This window comes from Pteropus medius, unplaced genomic scaffold (assembly GCF_902729225.1).
Source record: "Pteropus medius unplaced genomic scaffold, Ma_sr-lr_union100, whole genome shotgun sequence".
Taxonomy (NCBI): Eukaryota; Metazoa; Chordata; class Mammalia; order Chiroptera; family Pteropodidae; genus Pteropus; species Pteropus medius.
The window spans coordinates 12,003,726-12,021,880 of record NW_024354500.1 but is presented as its reverse complement, the minus strand read 5'-3'; the positions used below and the strand labels follow the sequence as shown (position 1 = coordinate 12,021,880).

Here is an 18,155-nt window from a genome sequence, read left to right as displayed (position 1 = left end):
TTGGTTATCTGATTACCTAGTTTACAGAAAAAGTTAAACGGTAAACTAAATACCTAATAGAAATAAATATAAACACGACCATTTTGGAGTTTTACAAAATCCATGAAAAATGTTTGTTCTCACTAGTAATAAAGGAAATGCAAATTAAAATGAGATTTTTTTAATATGAAATAAATAAAATAATTTTAATTAAGTGCAGCTCTGATAAAGACATGAAGAAATGGATACACATTCACATATGGCAGTCAGAATTGAAAATGATAGATTTCTTGAAAACCACTTGGCGAAGACCTTAAAATTGTGTATATATTTTGACACTATAAACATCAAAGAATTTATCTCAAAGAAATACTCATAGATATCTGCAAAAATTTGTCTATAAAGATGTTCATAATAATACTAATAGAAAAATACTGAAAACAAGTTAAATGTCTAAAATTTGAGGACAATTGGATTAAATAAACAATTGTACATTTATTTAGGGATGAGAATTCTACGCAGTCATTAAAAATAATGTACCAAATAATTTTTTTAAATAGGTAAATCGAGCAGTTTACATTTATTGATATGACATGTTTGATCTTCACTCTGACATTTTTTATTATTGTTTTTTGAATTTATATTGTCTTAAATTTTTTTAAATAATTTTTTATTTTTCAATTACAGTTGACGTACAATATTACAGTAGTTTCAGGTGTATAACATAGTGATTAGAAACTTATATAATTTACAAAGTGGTCACCCCGATAAATCTAGTACCCATCTAACATGATACATAGTTATTACACTATTATTGACTATACTCCTCATGCTATACCTTGCATCCACGTAACTATTTTATAACTACCAAATAATTTTTAATTGGTTTCTGAAAATGTATCTAGAGCCATGATGATGAATTTATCTATTTCTTCTTGAAGTTCAACTTTCATTTTACTATTTTGAAGTCATGTTATTAGATACAGAATTGAACCTTTTAACATTATGAAGTGATCACTTTTATCCCAGCTATTTAGTGGTGACACATATTCACCCATGTATTTACTACTTTCTTTACCAATCCTTCTTGAACTTAGATCTTCTATTTGAGATCATTTTCTTCTACCTGATATGATATAGAGGTAAAATTTCTTTTAATAAGAAATCGACCACTAGAGAAGAATTATCTCAGTTTTTGTCATAAAATATATGTATCTTTATCTTGATTCTTTCATACAGGACATTTTCACCTGATATAAAATCCTAGGTTGACCTCTGTATACACTGACACTATCATTCCACTGCATTCAAAATTCCATTACTGCTATTCCTTTGAAAGTGATCTGTCATTTTTCTTTGGTTGCTTTTAAGATTTTCTCTTTTTTTCTTTTTCACTTTTCCTGCAGTATCACTGATGTGCCTACCTATAGATTTCCTTTTTATCTTACTTGGGCCTCATTTGATTAGAATTCACTGGATCTCTTGAATTGTTGTTCATCACTTCCATAAAATTCTTAGCAATTATCTCTTCAAATATTGCCTATGTTCCATTCTATTTTCTTTTCCTTCTATAAGTCTGATTAAACACATGTTAGATCTTCTTGGTGTGTTTTATGTCTCTTTCTCTTCTATATTTTTTGTCTTGTCTCTCTGTGCTGGATTACAGATTATTCTTCTCATCTATCTTCTGTTCATTAATTCTTTCTCCCAGTTGGACCTAGTCTGTCATTAAACCACCCACTGAATTCTAAATTTCAATTATAATACATTTTTAAAAATTCTGGGGGGTAGCTCCAGAGTGTAGTGGTTAGTACATCTGCTTTACACGCAGAAGGTCCTGGGTTCCCACCCCAGGTGGAGCTATGGTCCATACCCTGGGTGCACTAGATCCCCGGTGCACCAGGCCGCAGGTACTCGCCGCCAGCATGTGGGAGGAGACGCTCCACCTTCAGAGATCCAGTTCTTAAAAAAAATAAGGGAGACGGCAACATTCGTAGGTCAGGGGTGGAAGTAGGGAGGGGTAATCAAAAAGAGAGGGAAAAAAAATTCTACTGTGGATATTTCCAAATATTTTTATAGTTTCCTTTTCCTGTCAATACATTTAAACAGCTAGTTTCCTTTTTCTTTTGATACATCTGAATCTGTCTTTAAATTGTTAAATATAGTAAACATGATTATTTTACAGTTTACATCTGGTAATTCTAATAAAAGAAGTCTGTTTCTTTTTGCTGTTTTTGTTAGTTCTTATTGATGAAAATCTAGTTTATTTGTTCGCTTATTTACCTTTGGTTGTATGGTAAACGCTATACTTGACAAACTATTTGGAGGAATAATATGAGTTTCACAATGAAGGTATTTTCCTCCAGAAGTGAAATGCTTTTGATATTGCCAGATGCATTGTGTTATGTCTATTACAAGGTAGACTAACCAAGTTCAAGACTTGAAATTCCCTAAAGTCTCAAAGGATTAACACCTATCTATAATTCTACAGGGCTAATCTACTTCTGATTCACCTTCACTGTGAGGGTATGGCTCTTTAGGGTGTCATTTTTTGTAGACAGTCACCTACTAGGTTCCCATCTTGTGTAGTCTTTGATTTCTGTTCTTACTTATCAAGGCAATCAGAATAAAAGTTCTAATTTTAGAGAACTGGCAAATTGCAGGGGAAAAGTGGTTTATTTTTTGTGCTAAACTCTTGAGTATGCTTTTGTGATACTTTACTCACATATTTTCCATTTATCTTGCTCTTCATTCCTTCCTGTGGATTCCAGTTACCATCTGGAATCCTTCACTTTAGCCTGAAGAATTTTCTTTAGCATTTTTTGTAGAGAATATCTGCTAGGAATGCATTATTTTCATTTATTTATATGAACAATCCTTATTTTGCCTTCATTTTTTGAAGGATAATTTTGCTGAATATAAAACTGTTAGTTGACAGTATTCTCCCTCACCCACCCAGTACATTTAATATCTCATTTTAGTGTCTTCTGGCTGTCATTATTTCTATAAGAAACAAGTCTTAATTAATTGTAACATGAAATCCCTATATGTCATGTTTTTTATTTTTTTCTTTTGCTACTTTCAAGATTCTCTTTTCATCTTTGGTTTTTAGCAGTTTGTCTACAATGTGCCTGGGTGAAGTATTCTTTGTGGTTATCCTACTTGAGATTCATTATAATTCTTGGATCTGAAAGTTAATATTTTTCACCAAATTTGCCAAGATTTCAACCATTTTTTTCTACAAATTTTTATTTTCTAACACCTTCTTTTTCTCCTCACCTTCCGATACCCCAATTACACATTTATTAAAACACAATACTGTCCTACAAATCTCTGAGGTTCTGTTCATTTGCTTCAGACTTTTTTCTCTGTTCTTTGGATTGGTTAATTTCCATTAATCTACCTTCAAGTTCAATGATTTTCTTCTTTCTTTTATCTCAAATATGTGGTTAAACTAATCTAGTGAATTCTTCTTTATAGTTACTGTACTTTTCAGCTCTATAATTATAAATTGATTCTTTCTTTGAAGTTTCCAATTTGTTGAGATTTATTAGTTCACTCAATAGTTTTTTTAAAATTTCTTTGCCATATTTATAATAGTTGCTCAACATCTTTGTCTGCTAAATATAGTATTTGCACTTACTAGTACCTGTTATTGAGTTCCATTTTTTCCTTGATTATTACTCTTTTCTGTCTCTTTGCATTTCTAATAATTTCTGGAGACCATATGTATTACATGTAGCAATTATAAATTTTGTTTTGTTCTTTTAAGGGTAGTCAGTTTATAGATATAGTAGTCAATTAACTAGCCTGGATTCAAACTAAGAAATATGTCTTTGCACAGTGTGTAGCCACTAATGGCTCTGTTCAGTTTTATTTTGTTTTGCTGGTTCCCTAGTATTTACTATATCTGCTGAGTTAAACTTTGTGAGCAAAGCTGGGGAGAAGTTCTGCTCAAATACCTCAAGCTTCCTTCCATTTTCTGCTGCCCAAATTGTGTGTGGATTGAGAAATGCAATCTAAGGCACGGCAAATCTGCAAATCTCCCCAGCCTTTCAATTCTTACAGGATTCTGGCATCTCTTGTGTGCATGTATAGTTTACCAGTCAGCCAGAGTTGCATGAAGAGTTATCATCTCAGCGCTTCTATGGTCCTTTTGCTCCTAAAATTTCACTCTTTAATTTCTAGTTTCTCTTTCGCCTAACTTGAACCACATCTACCACCTGTATTCAATAAAGCTATGGGATTTTCCCGCCCAAATTGGGATGGGGAGACTGGCAATGTCCCCAAGCAAAAAGGTAAAAAATTTGCCATTCTAACCCAATCCAGTAACAGTTTGTCAAAACTAAACACTTCTCAAATCATTGCTTCATTTTGGTCTTCCAGTGGTTGTCTTAAGAATTTTTTGAACTTGTACCGTCTTGTACTTGTTTTCTGCAGAATGGAATTGTCCATTTTCTTTATGCCACCATTTTTGGAAGTGGAGTCCTACTAATTTACTTTTAGAGTAGATGTAAAAATAGCTCTCTTGCACTGCACCACACACACTCACACATATTGACCTCCTAATATACTTAATGTTACATCATAAAGATTTTTGGTTAAATCAATATTCAGTGTTCATATTACTACAACTGTAATGATATCTTGGCAATGTTTCCTAAGTGTTCAACCTTCTGTTTTCCTGCTTTCTTTTTTTTGTTTAGTTTTCCAAGCACCTTCAGCTAATTTTTCCCATATGATGAAGTGACTTGTCTCAAGATTATTTGTTACATGTAGTCAAATGAATCAAAGAATTTGTTTCACCTTACAATTGAAAACGTCTTTACTGTAATCTTCTCTCCCCTTGATTCAATCCAGACTGTTATCCTCTAGGCCTGCTGCATATCCCTGAAACTTCCTTAATCTCCTGTGTTGAATAATCTGTTTCCTAAATCCCATGTCTTCTCTTTTGAAGTTAAATGCCTAGCTTTGGTAATAAACATCTTAAGGTAGATTCCTAAGAAAAATATCTCTGTGATCTATATTTTAAAACTTTTTTTCCAGAAATGTATTTGTTATCCTTACATTTGATTGATGATTTGTCTGTGTATAGAATTCTGGGTTAAATATTTTTTTCCTTCTAAATTATTGCTTCATTATCTTCTAGCTTTCAACACTGCTATTAAAAAGTTCAATTCCATTCTAATTCCTAATCTTTTGTCCACTACCCGCTTTTTCCTCTCTAGAAACTTCATCCTTAGTGTTCAGAAATTACTTAATGAAGTGGCTTTGAGTAGCTTCCCTGACATCTCTCCATTAATTATACTTGATACTTACTGGGCCCTTTCTGTTGACAAACTTAAGCCCTACCTCTGGAAAATAGCTTTAATGTGTTTTTGGTGTTTTGTTCCTTGAAGTTCTATTCTCTATTTTCTCTTTCTACAATTTTGATTATCTAGAAGTTGGGTGTCCTTACAGGCTTGATCCATTTATTCAAATAAATATTACTGGATACGCACCATGTGCCAGATATTGTTCTAAGTATTGAGATTACAGTGATAAATTGTTTCTTCTCAGTGACTTTACTCTGTTTACTTGATTATTTATTTGTTTTTATCTCTTTCATGTTGGAGGTTTCCTCAAGTATTTGTTGATTGTCAGCAATCAATTCATATTTAAGTGTAAAGTACTAAAACGCCAAAAAGAAGTTTTGGGTGTAGGAACAAGCCTTGTTGACTGTAAGATGGCTGAATATGAGCTCATTTTTTGTTGAACAACCTCTAAGAATTGGTGTCTGCAAATCTTTTCTCCTGTTGGTATTCCTCCATTATTCTGAGATAGGGTTCTCAAAACTCCTACCTTGAGAATATTATCACGTTGAGACTTAGGAGTCTTAGAACTCCACATATAAACTTTGAATTAATTGTCCTGCTTCTATCTAGCCCTTTGTCTCAGACGGTCTTCTCTGCTACCTGCTGCCTCCAAATTCTGACCAGTTCTAGGGTTCTACGGTGAGTACTGGCTCATTCCTCATCCAAATGATTTTCTGTAGACACTTACGAGTGTGTTCCCACATGTCTCTCAGCTTTACAGCTTCCAAAGAGAGTTTGCTTACACTTCTTGTTTACGTCACTGTTTTTTCCTTTCCATTTCTCTTTGTCTCTGTAGATGTAAATCTTTTTTTATTCTCTAATGTTTTGACTAGGATTCAATGAGGAATGAAAAGAATTTTAAAACTCAATTCACCTTAACTTGAAATTTCTAAGTGGTTGCTTAGGAGGCTTGCTTTCATTCTCCAAAAATAATATTGAGGGTAGCATCCTTTACTACTACTCATTCTTCCTTTTATGTTCACTCTGAGCAAGTAACTACTTACAAGATTCTGATTTAAAGAACAAAAGTTATCACCATCTGCCTTCCCTTATGTACAATAGCTTCACTTAAATTACAACTTCTAATTAATTATATTAAAACAATTATTTGTCACCCACAAAATTAACACAGCATTGTGTAGCTCTCTAGATATTTTTAAACTCTATCTTTAAATAGCAATACGTTTTAATTATCAGGATTTTCATTATTATATTTTAAAGTGGTATAACACAGACTTTGTAGAAAACATAATTAACATTATTGGGAAAAAGAACAAGGAACAGAGTACAAAACTCAAAATGTGTTTTCTTCCATTTTGACAGGTTCTCTCCCATACTTATCCCTGAGGCAAAGGGCAGTCAAAAAAAGCAATTTCTCCATCATCTCTGGCAACCAACTCTTCTAATTGAGGAGTTGTATTAAGAAAAAGCTCCAAACTTCTTTAAGACAGACTCAAGTATAAACTTTATGCTATTGCTTTATATCTACAAAGAGGATATGAAACATTAAAAATAACCCAACTTCATAATGCTCAAAACTCAATACTATGTACTTATAAAGGTCAAATACACAAAGTTCTTAGAATATTGAATGATATATTAGTTGATTTCTATTTTAAAAAGTATTGATTCACAACATATATTAATCATACATCTTTCATATATATTTCCTATAAAATCTTCTATTGGTTTTTTAACAAAAAGGCAACCATTTTGGCTTTTTTATTATGAAATTCTTACCTGATGACATGGTCTCTCCCAACATTACCTTGCAGCGCTTACAAATTACTTTGGTATTTGCCTTTGGTTTCTGTAGAACAGAAAAATGTCATTTAAATGTCATTCGACTTTTCTTAAAAGGAATATATAATTTTAACATAGTCTCTAGAGTATATGTTGAACTTTACATTTTATTTTGCCCTCTACTAAATACTGGGAATACATTGAGTTTGTGTGTATAATTCACATGCAAAGAGATAATTTTTTTTCAATTCTAAAGACAGAATAATGAACAGACTAATTTTTCTAAAGCTAGCCACTTCTTGATGATCTAAATGTTGCCAGATAATTTGAACAAGAAGCACCTTATATTTCTAGAAAGTACTTCCAAAAAACCCTAATTATTTAGAATTGGCAGATAGTGGGCAACAAAAGCAGAGAGGATAGGTGACTTGCCTCATGTGTCTGGAAAACAGAAGAAGTAGGACTTGAACTCATTATTTTGACTTTTATTCCAGTTTAACTTCTGTGAAAGTAATCTAGAAATCATAACCACCCATCAGAAGTTAAAAATATCTAACCCATTCATATAATATTATTTTTCCATTTAAGACATGCATTGTAACAGGAAAAATGGATAATGTTCTGGGACAAATCCCTGAAACATTCTTAAAATTCAAAAATCCAAATTCATTATTTGGGATACAGATTAAAATAGCTAGCATTCACTTATTCATTAAGAAAACAAAAAATGCTCTGAGATACAGAGAACAGAGGGTGGTTACCAGAGATGGGGTTGGGTGAGGGGTAGGCAAAAATGGGTCAAGGGGGTCAAAAGATACAAACTTTCAGTTATAAAATAAATAAATCATAGGGATGTAATGTACATCATGGCGAACTATAGTTAATAATACCATATTGTATATTTAAAAGTTGCTAAGAGAATACATCTTACAAGTTCTCATCACAAGAAAAAAAGTTGTAACTATGTATGGTGCTGATGTTAACTAGACTCATTGCGTGATCATCTTACACTATTACAAATATCAAATCATTATGCTGTACACCTGAAAGTAATATAATGTTACATGTCAGTTATGCATCAATAAAAATTTTTTCCTGATTTGTAGTTTGTTGTAAGAGATTATATTATAAACAATAGCATAGTGATTAATAGCTCAGAGTCTGGGGCTGGACTTCCTAAATTTAAATCCCAACTCTGTTATTCACTAGACTCGTGACCTGTGATCTTGGGCAAGTTAATTACCATTTTGGTGTCCTCATCTGTGAAATGTGGTTAAAAGTAGCATTTAACTCATAGAGCTATTTATTAGGATTTAGAAAGGAGTGTTGTAAAGCACTGTCCTGGGCACAGGGTAACTGCTAGGTAGATATTATTTAATATAATACCCTTTGGCACACATCATTCAAGAAATGGGCCAAAAAACATACTTTCACAAAAAGAGACTAATTTTTTGCCTTTTACTAGACAGCCACTGTGTATTAAGAATCTAAAATAAATGCATCCATATTAATACTTTAGTTAGAGTCATACAGTATTTTTCTCACTTGGATACATTGCAACATAGCAGAAGTTATATACAAGTGAGCAGGGAGAAAGTAAATTCTGTAACTCTGGCTACTTGAGGTCATGTCTCATGGGAAACCACAGAATAGAGTACTGGTCTAAGTGAGGAAGTACAGTGACTTTCCAGTGTGGGATAATATACATATTAATCTAAGGTATAAGTCTTAACAGATTAGTATAAGGGAGTACAATTATATTTCCCTTAACATAACTACTTCCTGAAAAACTATATAAGAAGCACAATTAAAATGAATTCCACAGAGTGCTGCTGGTAACTGATAGAGCTGGTATTTGAATCCAGCTTTCTTAGATGCTAAAGCTTATGCTTCTAAGTACTCATGCCAAATGTTTTCCAAACCAATTCATAAAATCAGTTCAATGGGTTACAGCCTGAATTTTTAAAAAACAAAATGCAGTAGAAAATATCACAGTGCTTCAAACATAGGATAAGTATTGCCTCAAGAACCCTTACTCGAGCTGTGCTAATGTATCTGTGTCTCTCTCTGTGTGTGTATTATCAAATCTTGATATAAAAAATGTATTTTTTACTTAGAGGTCAAAAAAGCCCAAAGTCACAGACATAGAAACCAAGGCAGGTCCCAATTTGTTGAGGTTCAGGCAAGGTTATAGGAAGAGGACAGCTCAGAAACCAGGTATGCTCTACTGTAAAGTTTAATATTTTGGCAGTTTCTGCTTTCTTACAGTAAAATCTGCCTGTATTGCTACAAATTGGTATTAAAGACACTTTTTAAAGGATCCTATTTTGTCCAAGTCAGACCATCCTCATTAAGCTTTACCAAAACAAAGGGTTTTACTAAAAACTAATACAGAGTGTTAGAGTAGCATTGCTTGAGAAAAAGGGATTTTCTATTCGAAACAGACAATTTTTCATCAGGTACTCTATTATGTACTTCATTTACTTATAGCACATGTCACTTTGTCTTTCAACGAAGCAGGAAAAGTAGTTTATGTTGCTTTGTTTTTAAAATAAGATTCTATCATTCATTCATTCATTCATTCATTCATTTATTATGGTGACATTGGTTAACGAAATCCAGTAAGTTTCAGCTGTACAAGATTCTATCTTTGGAAGACCTGGGTAATCAGGATTTTAAAATCTGATCAATAAAAAGTAAATTACCTCAACCAACCAAATTTGTGCATTTTGATTCAATGAACTGACAGTAGAATGTACTTTTAATATAATTGGTAAAATCTGTATATGGCCTAGACTGTATAAACTAATAATTGCTTATTTTTTTAGGTGTAAAAATGACACTGTGGCTAAGTAAAAATGAAAAACCCATACAGGGATGAAATGACATAATGTCTGGGATTTGTTTTAAAGTGCCTCAGAAAAAAAAAATAACAAAAAGGACAGATGAAGCATAATTTATGAATCATGAAGTTCATAGTTCTATTCTTTTTTTATATTTGTGGGTGTTGACAAACTCCAACACATTATTCTAAGAAAATAAAAAAGACACCTATGGATTTAACAAAATTAATTACCAAAATCAATAAATTAGTGCTAAGTACCCTAAGAAAAGAAAAAAAGGTAAAAATGGTTGTTATACTCTCTAGCTATAATATAATTAAAGTTAAATTTCAATTGTTCTTTAAAAAATACGATGAAGTCATAAGCATGGCTATACTTTCTAAGTCTAGAATAACCTTGTGAATCTTATATAAGGTAGAGGTGCCATCTTTACCACCTATTATAAGATACAAAGTTTTTATTATGTTGATAGACACAAAAAAATAGCACAAGAGGTAACAAAGGCAAAAACAAGGAAATCTTCAACAGATATCTTTAGAAAACAAAAGTATATACTGGTATATACTGCCACGTTAACAGAGGCACAGATAACAAACTGTATACTCTAAGGGAATACTGAAAAAAAGAAATAAGTTTTAGACTTTATGTTTGCTCTTTTTAAAATCAGATCTTTTAAATTATTATAACACTTAATTTTGTTTAAAGAGAAACTGGTTTGTAATGCATTTTTCTTGACCTATGCTTAAAGGAAAGAATAAATTAAGTCCTGCAATGAAGCAACCTAACAGTGTGGGAACTCTACAGAGCAAACATCAAAGAAAGACATTGTTGTGGACTAATTAAATCAATATATCTGAGAGATGGCACTGCTGCTCAGAGAGGTGGATTAGCCTCCTGTCCTCATTTTTATTTTCCTCTGTGTTGTTTCACTTTCTAAGGACTCTTGATATTGTCTTCCCAAAAAAATGTTTCCCAAGAGATACCATTAGGATGCTGTGTCACCATGTGACATTTCAAAACCAGGCTAGATGGTAGATTGGGTGATATGAGAAATAGGTTTTCAATAGCACAGAGCAGCCTTGTTCCCACAGGAGCCTTGAGAGCACTGTTTAAGCAGTCCCTCCAAATTTATGTTACTATTTTGGTCACAGGCATACTCTTTCAACTGTTGCAATATGCAATTAAAGCGAAACTTCCATCTAGGCTAACTTGAAAGCAATCTTGTCAACAGCAGCTTGTCATGATAGTAATTTCCCAATCTCCCTGATACTAAAAACCACAGTGTCTGAATATGAAGGGTGTTCCTTTAACACATAGGACGGCTGTTCACAATTAAGAGAAATTCTTATAAATTGCATCCTATAACTGATATATATATGAAGAACATGTTTTGATATAGAGTGCAGTTTATCTAAAAATGGAAACTCATGGTTTCTCTTAATTTTTCTCCACTTCTCTTCCACTCACACTCTCCAAATTATTTTTTTTTAAATTTATAACTTAATCATAAGTTAAACCACTTAAAGCAGTATAATATTATGTGTACCGTATATAGTGAAATATGTAGTATATAAATTTAGATTAAAATATAATTTTAATATAACCATATTAAATTATAACAGATTTATATTACTTTACCACTTAATTTTTAAAATCACAGAAGACTAAAGTACTATAATTTAAAATGAATGAGGTAAAGAGATTGGTGTGTATGGTGAGAGATGAGGCACATAAATAATTATAACAACCTCCATATTTGATGAATTTCCTTAATCTCTCTCAAAATAGAAAATAGTTCTATAAACTAACTTACAACCAAAGAGCTGCCCAGCTGCTGCATATTTCCTGAAGCGTCTCAGTTCTCATTATAAAAATTAAATGAAATTTAACACATATTACTTCTGTTCCTATCAATAATCAGATGTTAAAACGAAAATCCTCTGGCAAAAATTTTCTTTACTTTTTTAAATCACATCTGTATTGACTTGCCATCAGGAGAATGACTTCTCACCAGGTCCAAGTCAATGCCATTGATTTTCTTTTAAAATAAGGTAAACCACTTGTTCTCTGCAGGGAGAGGAAACTGCCTTCTCCCTAAAGCAGCTTTTACAGCAAGAGCCACCAGACCTCACATTGTCTACCACCAACAGAGAGCCTATAGCTCTAGCTTCATGTCCACGCTAGGGCTCCTCCATTTCCTCTTCTTCCTAGTTGGCATCTGCTTTTATGACATAAGCAGAAGTCTAGACTATGGGCAGACACAAGAAAATGCCTAGGTCTAATTGCAATTTGAATTTAAATCAGACTATGAAGATAAAATGTACAATTATGAAATATTGAAAACAAGAAAGTAGGGCGTTTTGGTTCGTAAAATGGTAACATTCCCAGTTCTATGCATGAAGAAGTCCTCTTCTCCTTCTTCCTCCACCCCTGTGGGCTATTTTGCTTTAAGGCCATATGCTCTTACTATGTCAATAGAGCAGAGCTGGAGAATAGAGGCAATTGAAAACAATGGATTTTGGTTTTTAGAACAGTCTGTGTAACAGGCCCTGAATTAAGAAAAGATCAGCAAAACTAGTTTCTAAGCCAACCTCTGCATTAGCATTTATTCTGAAGATATTTTACCAATTTAAAATGGTTCTCAGAAGAAAGACGGTGCGTCACCACTGGGGCTAGTTCAGGTCTTGGCTGCCACAAATCACTTCTTAAATTCACCAAGAAAAAAGAGTCTCCAATAAAACAGTCATTCTCTTGTGGATGAAGTGGCTTATTCGCAAAAGGGTCCGGGTGACAACACCATTCTCCCACTAGACTTCCCCAGTTGTCACTTGGCAATGGGAGCACCCTGAGGAGCTTCCTAGTAGAAAGAAGAAAAACTATTTTTTACAGAACAAAATGGAAATGTAGCATTTTCTTAATTAAATCAGCATGAAAGATTAAAGAAACACATTAACAACATTGCTTGCTGTGTTTATTTCACCCCAGATTACAAAGGTAATATATACTCACTACAGACAATTTTGAAAATGCAGACAGCTACAAAGAAAACAAACATCCATCCTTTCCTTACTGCCCAAGGACAAGTAACAACTTTGTACATGAAGGTATATTTCCTTGCCATCCTTTTGAGAAACACAGTTGTACATATGCATACCAAGTCTGGGATCAGAGGATGTATGCAAACTATATCTTGCTTTCATTGTTTTATTTAATTATATTATTCTTAACGACTTCATTCTACTATATAGGAATACCGAAACTTTTTAGATCATTCCCTCGTTGTTAGATATTTAGGTTTTCAGTTTCTCATTATCAACAACCCTGTGATGAACATTCTTATTAGAAAACTTGTGTATATATCTGATTATTTCCTTGGGAAAAAAATCTTATGAGTGTGAGATTACAAGCACAAATGATATGCATATTTTTAAACCCAATACCTGTATTGGCAAACTGCTTTCCAAAAAGGCTATAAGAATCCATAATTCTTCCACCTACCTTCTTCAAAATTTAATACTATATATTTTTTTCATGTGCGGATGAAAATGTTTCCAATACAGCTTTAATTGGCAATTCTTTAATTAATGGTGTGATTGAACAGACATATATTTAGTGATCACTGTGTTTCTTCCATGAATTGTGATCGATGACTACTTTCCGATGAGGTATTATTGTGTTATTAATTTATAAAAACCTATTCTATATTAAAGATAGTAGTCCTTTGTCTATCATTTGTGGCAAATACTTTTTTCATTGTTATTGTCTTTTAATTTGGTTTACATGTCTTAAACTTCGAATCACCTAACCCTTTTCTTTGTGATTTCTCTCACTACTATTTTTATAAATTTTTTGCTTTGGAGTAATTTTAGATTTACAGGAAAGTTACAGAACAGTACAGATAGTTCTTATATACAGTTAACTTAACTTTCTCTAATGTTTACATCTCATTTAACTGTGGAAGATTTGTCAAAACTACAGACTTTATCCGGATTTCCCTAGTTTTTCTACTAAGGTCCTGTTCCAGGATCCAATTCATGGTAACATACCGCATTTAGTCATCATGTTTCCCTAGTGTCCTCTAGTCTGTGGCAATTTCTCAGTCTTCCCTTATTTTTTAGAACCTTGAGATTTTTGAAGAATACTGGTCAGTTGTTTTGCAAAATATACCTCAGTTTGAGTTTGTCTGATATTTTCCTTAAGATTAGACTGGGCTTATGGGTTTGGGGAAAAAATACCACAGAGGTGAGTCCCCTTCTCATCACATCATATTGGAGGTTACACCTTATCGATATGACTTATCACTGGTGATGTTAACTTTGATCACTTGGTTAAGATGATACCTGCTGAGTTTCCCTACTAGTAAAGCTACTATCTCTCCCCTTGTATACTCTATTCCTTGGAAATGAGTCATTAAGCCCAGGCCATACTCAAGGGGAGAGAAAGTAAGCTCCGCTCTGCCATTCTTTTTTATGCTTAGAACATTCTTATAATTAAGTAGTCCCTTATATTTCCTAATAGTTTTCTTTTTATGGTTTCTTTTTTCTTTTCTAGACAACAATAGACGATTGAGATTTTACCAGGTGGGAAGCCAAACGTGGTTCACTTCCATTCTACTCTAAACTAGGAAGATCAGTCTAAGGGGAGAGGAGATGAGAGCAGGATAATGAGGACATTTCAAAATAATTTATCCTGAGAAAAACTGAGACTAGAAATTTGCTCATGGTCTTTCTAATGTCCATGAGCATTGTGAATGCTCAAAGCATCCTGAATACTTGCATATTTCCGCTCTTATCACTGGAACCATGTGCTTACTAAGAGTCAACTGTGTTTGATCACAGACCTGTTTATGACACTTGTGTATGTGACATTAGTTACATAATTCAATTAAGTTGTAGGCAAACCACGGAAATATGAGTTGCTATTCCTCTGAAATCTAAAGCTTTCAGACTAGATGAAAGCCAGTTGTTAAAAAAAAAAAAAATCACTGGTGGGATGTGGGAGCTATAACTATAGAACAGTGGGGAGAAGAATAAAAAGTCAAAATCTAGAAGAATTCTGCAATCAGACTGTTGCAATAGTGTTTAACTATTCATTCCACTTTAAAGAAACTGAACTGGAAATTGTGGATGATGAATTTTGGATGGCTTAAGTGAAAAAAGCTATACAACAGTGGAGTCATATTCAACAGAAAGATATTGATTCCATAATAAATTACTGGTAAATTAATGTATATTTGCATGTTTTAAATAAAATGTTTAAGATGTTAATTTATCATTTTTTAATGATTCTCCCATATCAACCCTTTCTTTCATTCGCCAATCAACTATGAGTCTCATAAAAGGGCAATTACATTATGGAAGACATTTAATTTATAACTCCAAAGGACAGAAGTAAGAACAAGAAAGGCTGATTTTAGTTTAATAGAAGAAATTTTCCTTTCAAATTAGGAGATGCTGCACCACTAGCATTATTCAAGCTTCTGAGCCTGTTAAAAATATTAAGTGATCTTTTAACATAGTTTCTAAAAGTCTACTATGAATCAGGCATTATGCTGACACCAAATATTAATACATACTGTCTCTTTTCTCAAGGTACTCATGTTCTAGAAGATACAAACGTATAAACAAATACTAAAACCATAATGTAATAAATGCACATAACACAGTAGTGGTTCTAAATTCCTGTGGGGTGGAGGGGGAGGAGACAGCTCAGATCTTTTTGAAAATTTGATGAAAGCTTTATAGCTCCTTTCTTCAAACATACATTCTCACATGCATGTAAAATCGGCAGATTACTTTAGAGGATTCATGGATTTGCAAAACCAATCCATGAATTCAGGGCAATGTAAAAGTGCTAGGAGAGTAGAGTATACATGGACTTCAGAGAAGAAATAACATCTGAGCTGATCTTTGAAGGATAAATAGTAGTTCTCTAGGCAATGGATGGAATTAAAGGCATTAAGTGTGGAGGAAACAATGTGAAGATGGCACCATATCTGTTTAACTTAACGCTGTATTCCTAGTGTCTGACACAGTGCCTGATTCATAGTGTAAGTCCTTAAATATTTGTTAAAGGAATGAACAAGCATATTTTCATAACTTTAACATGCAAGGCCCCTGGCTGGGTCTGCTGCATACTGGGATGAAAAGGTTAACAAACCTTTTCTCTTGCTGCCTGAGAACTTGACCTTTGGTTTAACCACCTAGTTCTGTTACCCTGGGAACCAAGTAGATGGTAGGCATCAATTATATTGCTAGGCGATGCTGCTTATGGTAAAAAGGTTCCCTGATTGGTAAATGGTATCTGGACTGGGTAGAAGTATAAATGAGCTGTAAATATCTCATGAGGATGCCATGCTTTGGACTTCCCCGAATGCAGTCCTTCGTGGAGACTGCCAAAGAATTGTTTCAAGAGATATTTGCTGCTTAGGGCCTGAGGCTTCTTCTCAGGGTATCTCGTGCACCTGCCTGATGTGGATCTTGCATTTTACACCTGGAACCATGTCGTATGGAAAGACAAGAGTCCCCAAACAGTTATATGAGCTTGTTTGAACTGCTGCAAGACCCCTGTTGAGAGGAATGCCTGATGTTGACCTGCTGGCAAGAAATGTGGCCTGTGGTAGTGTTGTGAGTCTGCATGTTTAGTCAAACTTAAGACCTCTGGTGGGCACCACACACCTTTTCCATTTAATGCTCACTAAAACTTTGTGAGATAAGAATTTCCATTCCCCTTTAACAGAGGAAGAAATGTAGGCTCAGAAATGTTAAATAATCTGTACAAGTTCACACAGCCAGAAGTGATAAATGAAGGCAGGATCGAAATCCAGGTCTTCCTGGCTTCAAAGCTAAACTCTTTCCCTTGGAAAAGATTCTTTCCCCTGGCAATGCAGAGCATGAGTAAAGGAGACTGGGAAAATGGGACAGTGGCACAATGTGTAGGGTGTTACATGCCAACCTAAGGGGCATGGTCTTGGCTCTACAGATAAGTGGGAAGCATTATAGAATTTTAAGCAGAGAAGTTGATAGGTCAGATTTGAATTTTTACAAAGAAGAGAAAGAAGGCAAACAAAAGTGCCTATTTAGAGTGGAAGTTTGGCCTAAACGGGCTCCTAGATCTTCTTCGTCATTAAGATTCTCTGTCTCTTGACATTTTGCACGCAGTCCTAATAAGTAGATTCTCAATACTGTGCAAAAGACAGCAATATCAAAATCTCATGCATGATTATAAAAATGAAACTACACCAAGATATACAGAGGTTTGGAAGACCTGCTGCACATTAGCATAAAATGTGATATTTCAAACTTAACTTGATCCTACTTCACAATGAATAAAAGCTATAATATATCCCATAAATACCTAAATAGTACACTAGGAGCAAGAAAGTGCCTAATTCACAAACCACTGCAAAGGCAAAAGTGTTTGTACAGCAGAAATTTTTCTGATGTTTTGAAAAAACATAAAACTTTTTAAAACAAAAGATGTATATTAATCACAGCACCACTGGAAGTATATCTATCGAAAACTGAAACTTTGATATGATCTACTTCCCAAGAGAACTTTCAAAATAGGTACAATTTTTTTCAAGGTAGTTTTTAGGTAAAAACCAGCAGAAGCTCAGAAAAAGAGTGAAATGGCCTCCTGAATTTTCCCTCAGCTTAAGATTCTGTGATGAACAGCAACCCATGTTTACAATAAATTAAAATTTTCTAGTTAATTTTAATGCATCTTAAGCAGAAGTTTTTGAGAAAAGTAACTTAAAATAGACAATTTTAACCAATACTATTGACCGATGATGTTTATTGAAAACTTAAACATATAGACAAGAAAATGAAATACCCCTAACTTTAAAATTAACCATTAATCAGTGAAAATAACAATGGTAATAACATAAAGCTTTTACAGATTGAATTATAACCAAGTGGGCTTTAAGAATTTTAAGAACATCAAATATCTAAAGCTCAAAATATGGTTGCTGGAATTTAGATAAATTCAGTTGGCATTATCCAACTGGTAGGCTACAAATGCTATAAACCTAGCTTTGCATTTTATTACCATTATGTACATAGTATGATTGGATCCATTAAAGTACATTTGTTCTATTCCAAAAGTTTGCACAATGTTACCATATCCAGTTTGTGCCTGTACTTTTTTTTTTATATACCTCTTTGTTCTCTTTCATAGAAAAGTGACTGTATTCATGGGAGTTATTTTCAAACTACAATTATAACTGTTCTGT

The 18,155-nt window shown here is 33.4% G+C and overlaps 1 protein-coding gene across 6 annotated transcripts in view; it reads right to left on the bottom strand.

The window, feature by feature from the left end:
* Window positions 1-18,155, bottom strand: part of UBE3D (ubiquitin protein ligase E3D) — a 129,919-nt gene that overhangs the window by 96,139 nt on the left and 15,625 nt on the right. For all 6 annotated transcript variants that reach the window (XM_039852993.1, XM_039852990.1, XM_039852989.1 and 3 more), the window contains exons 4-5: window positions 12,545-12,776; window positions 7,074-7,143 (exon numbers count right to left, since the gene is read on the bottom strand). In XM_039852993.1, the coding sequence (XP_039708927.1) occupies window positions 7,074-7,143; window positions 12,545-12,776 (302 nt within the window). The remainder of the gene's footprint in view (window positions 1-7,073; window positions 7,144-12,544; window positions 12,777-18,155) is intronic.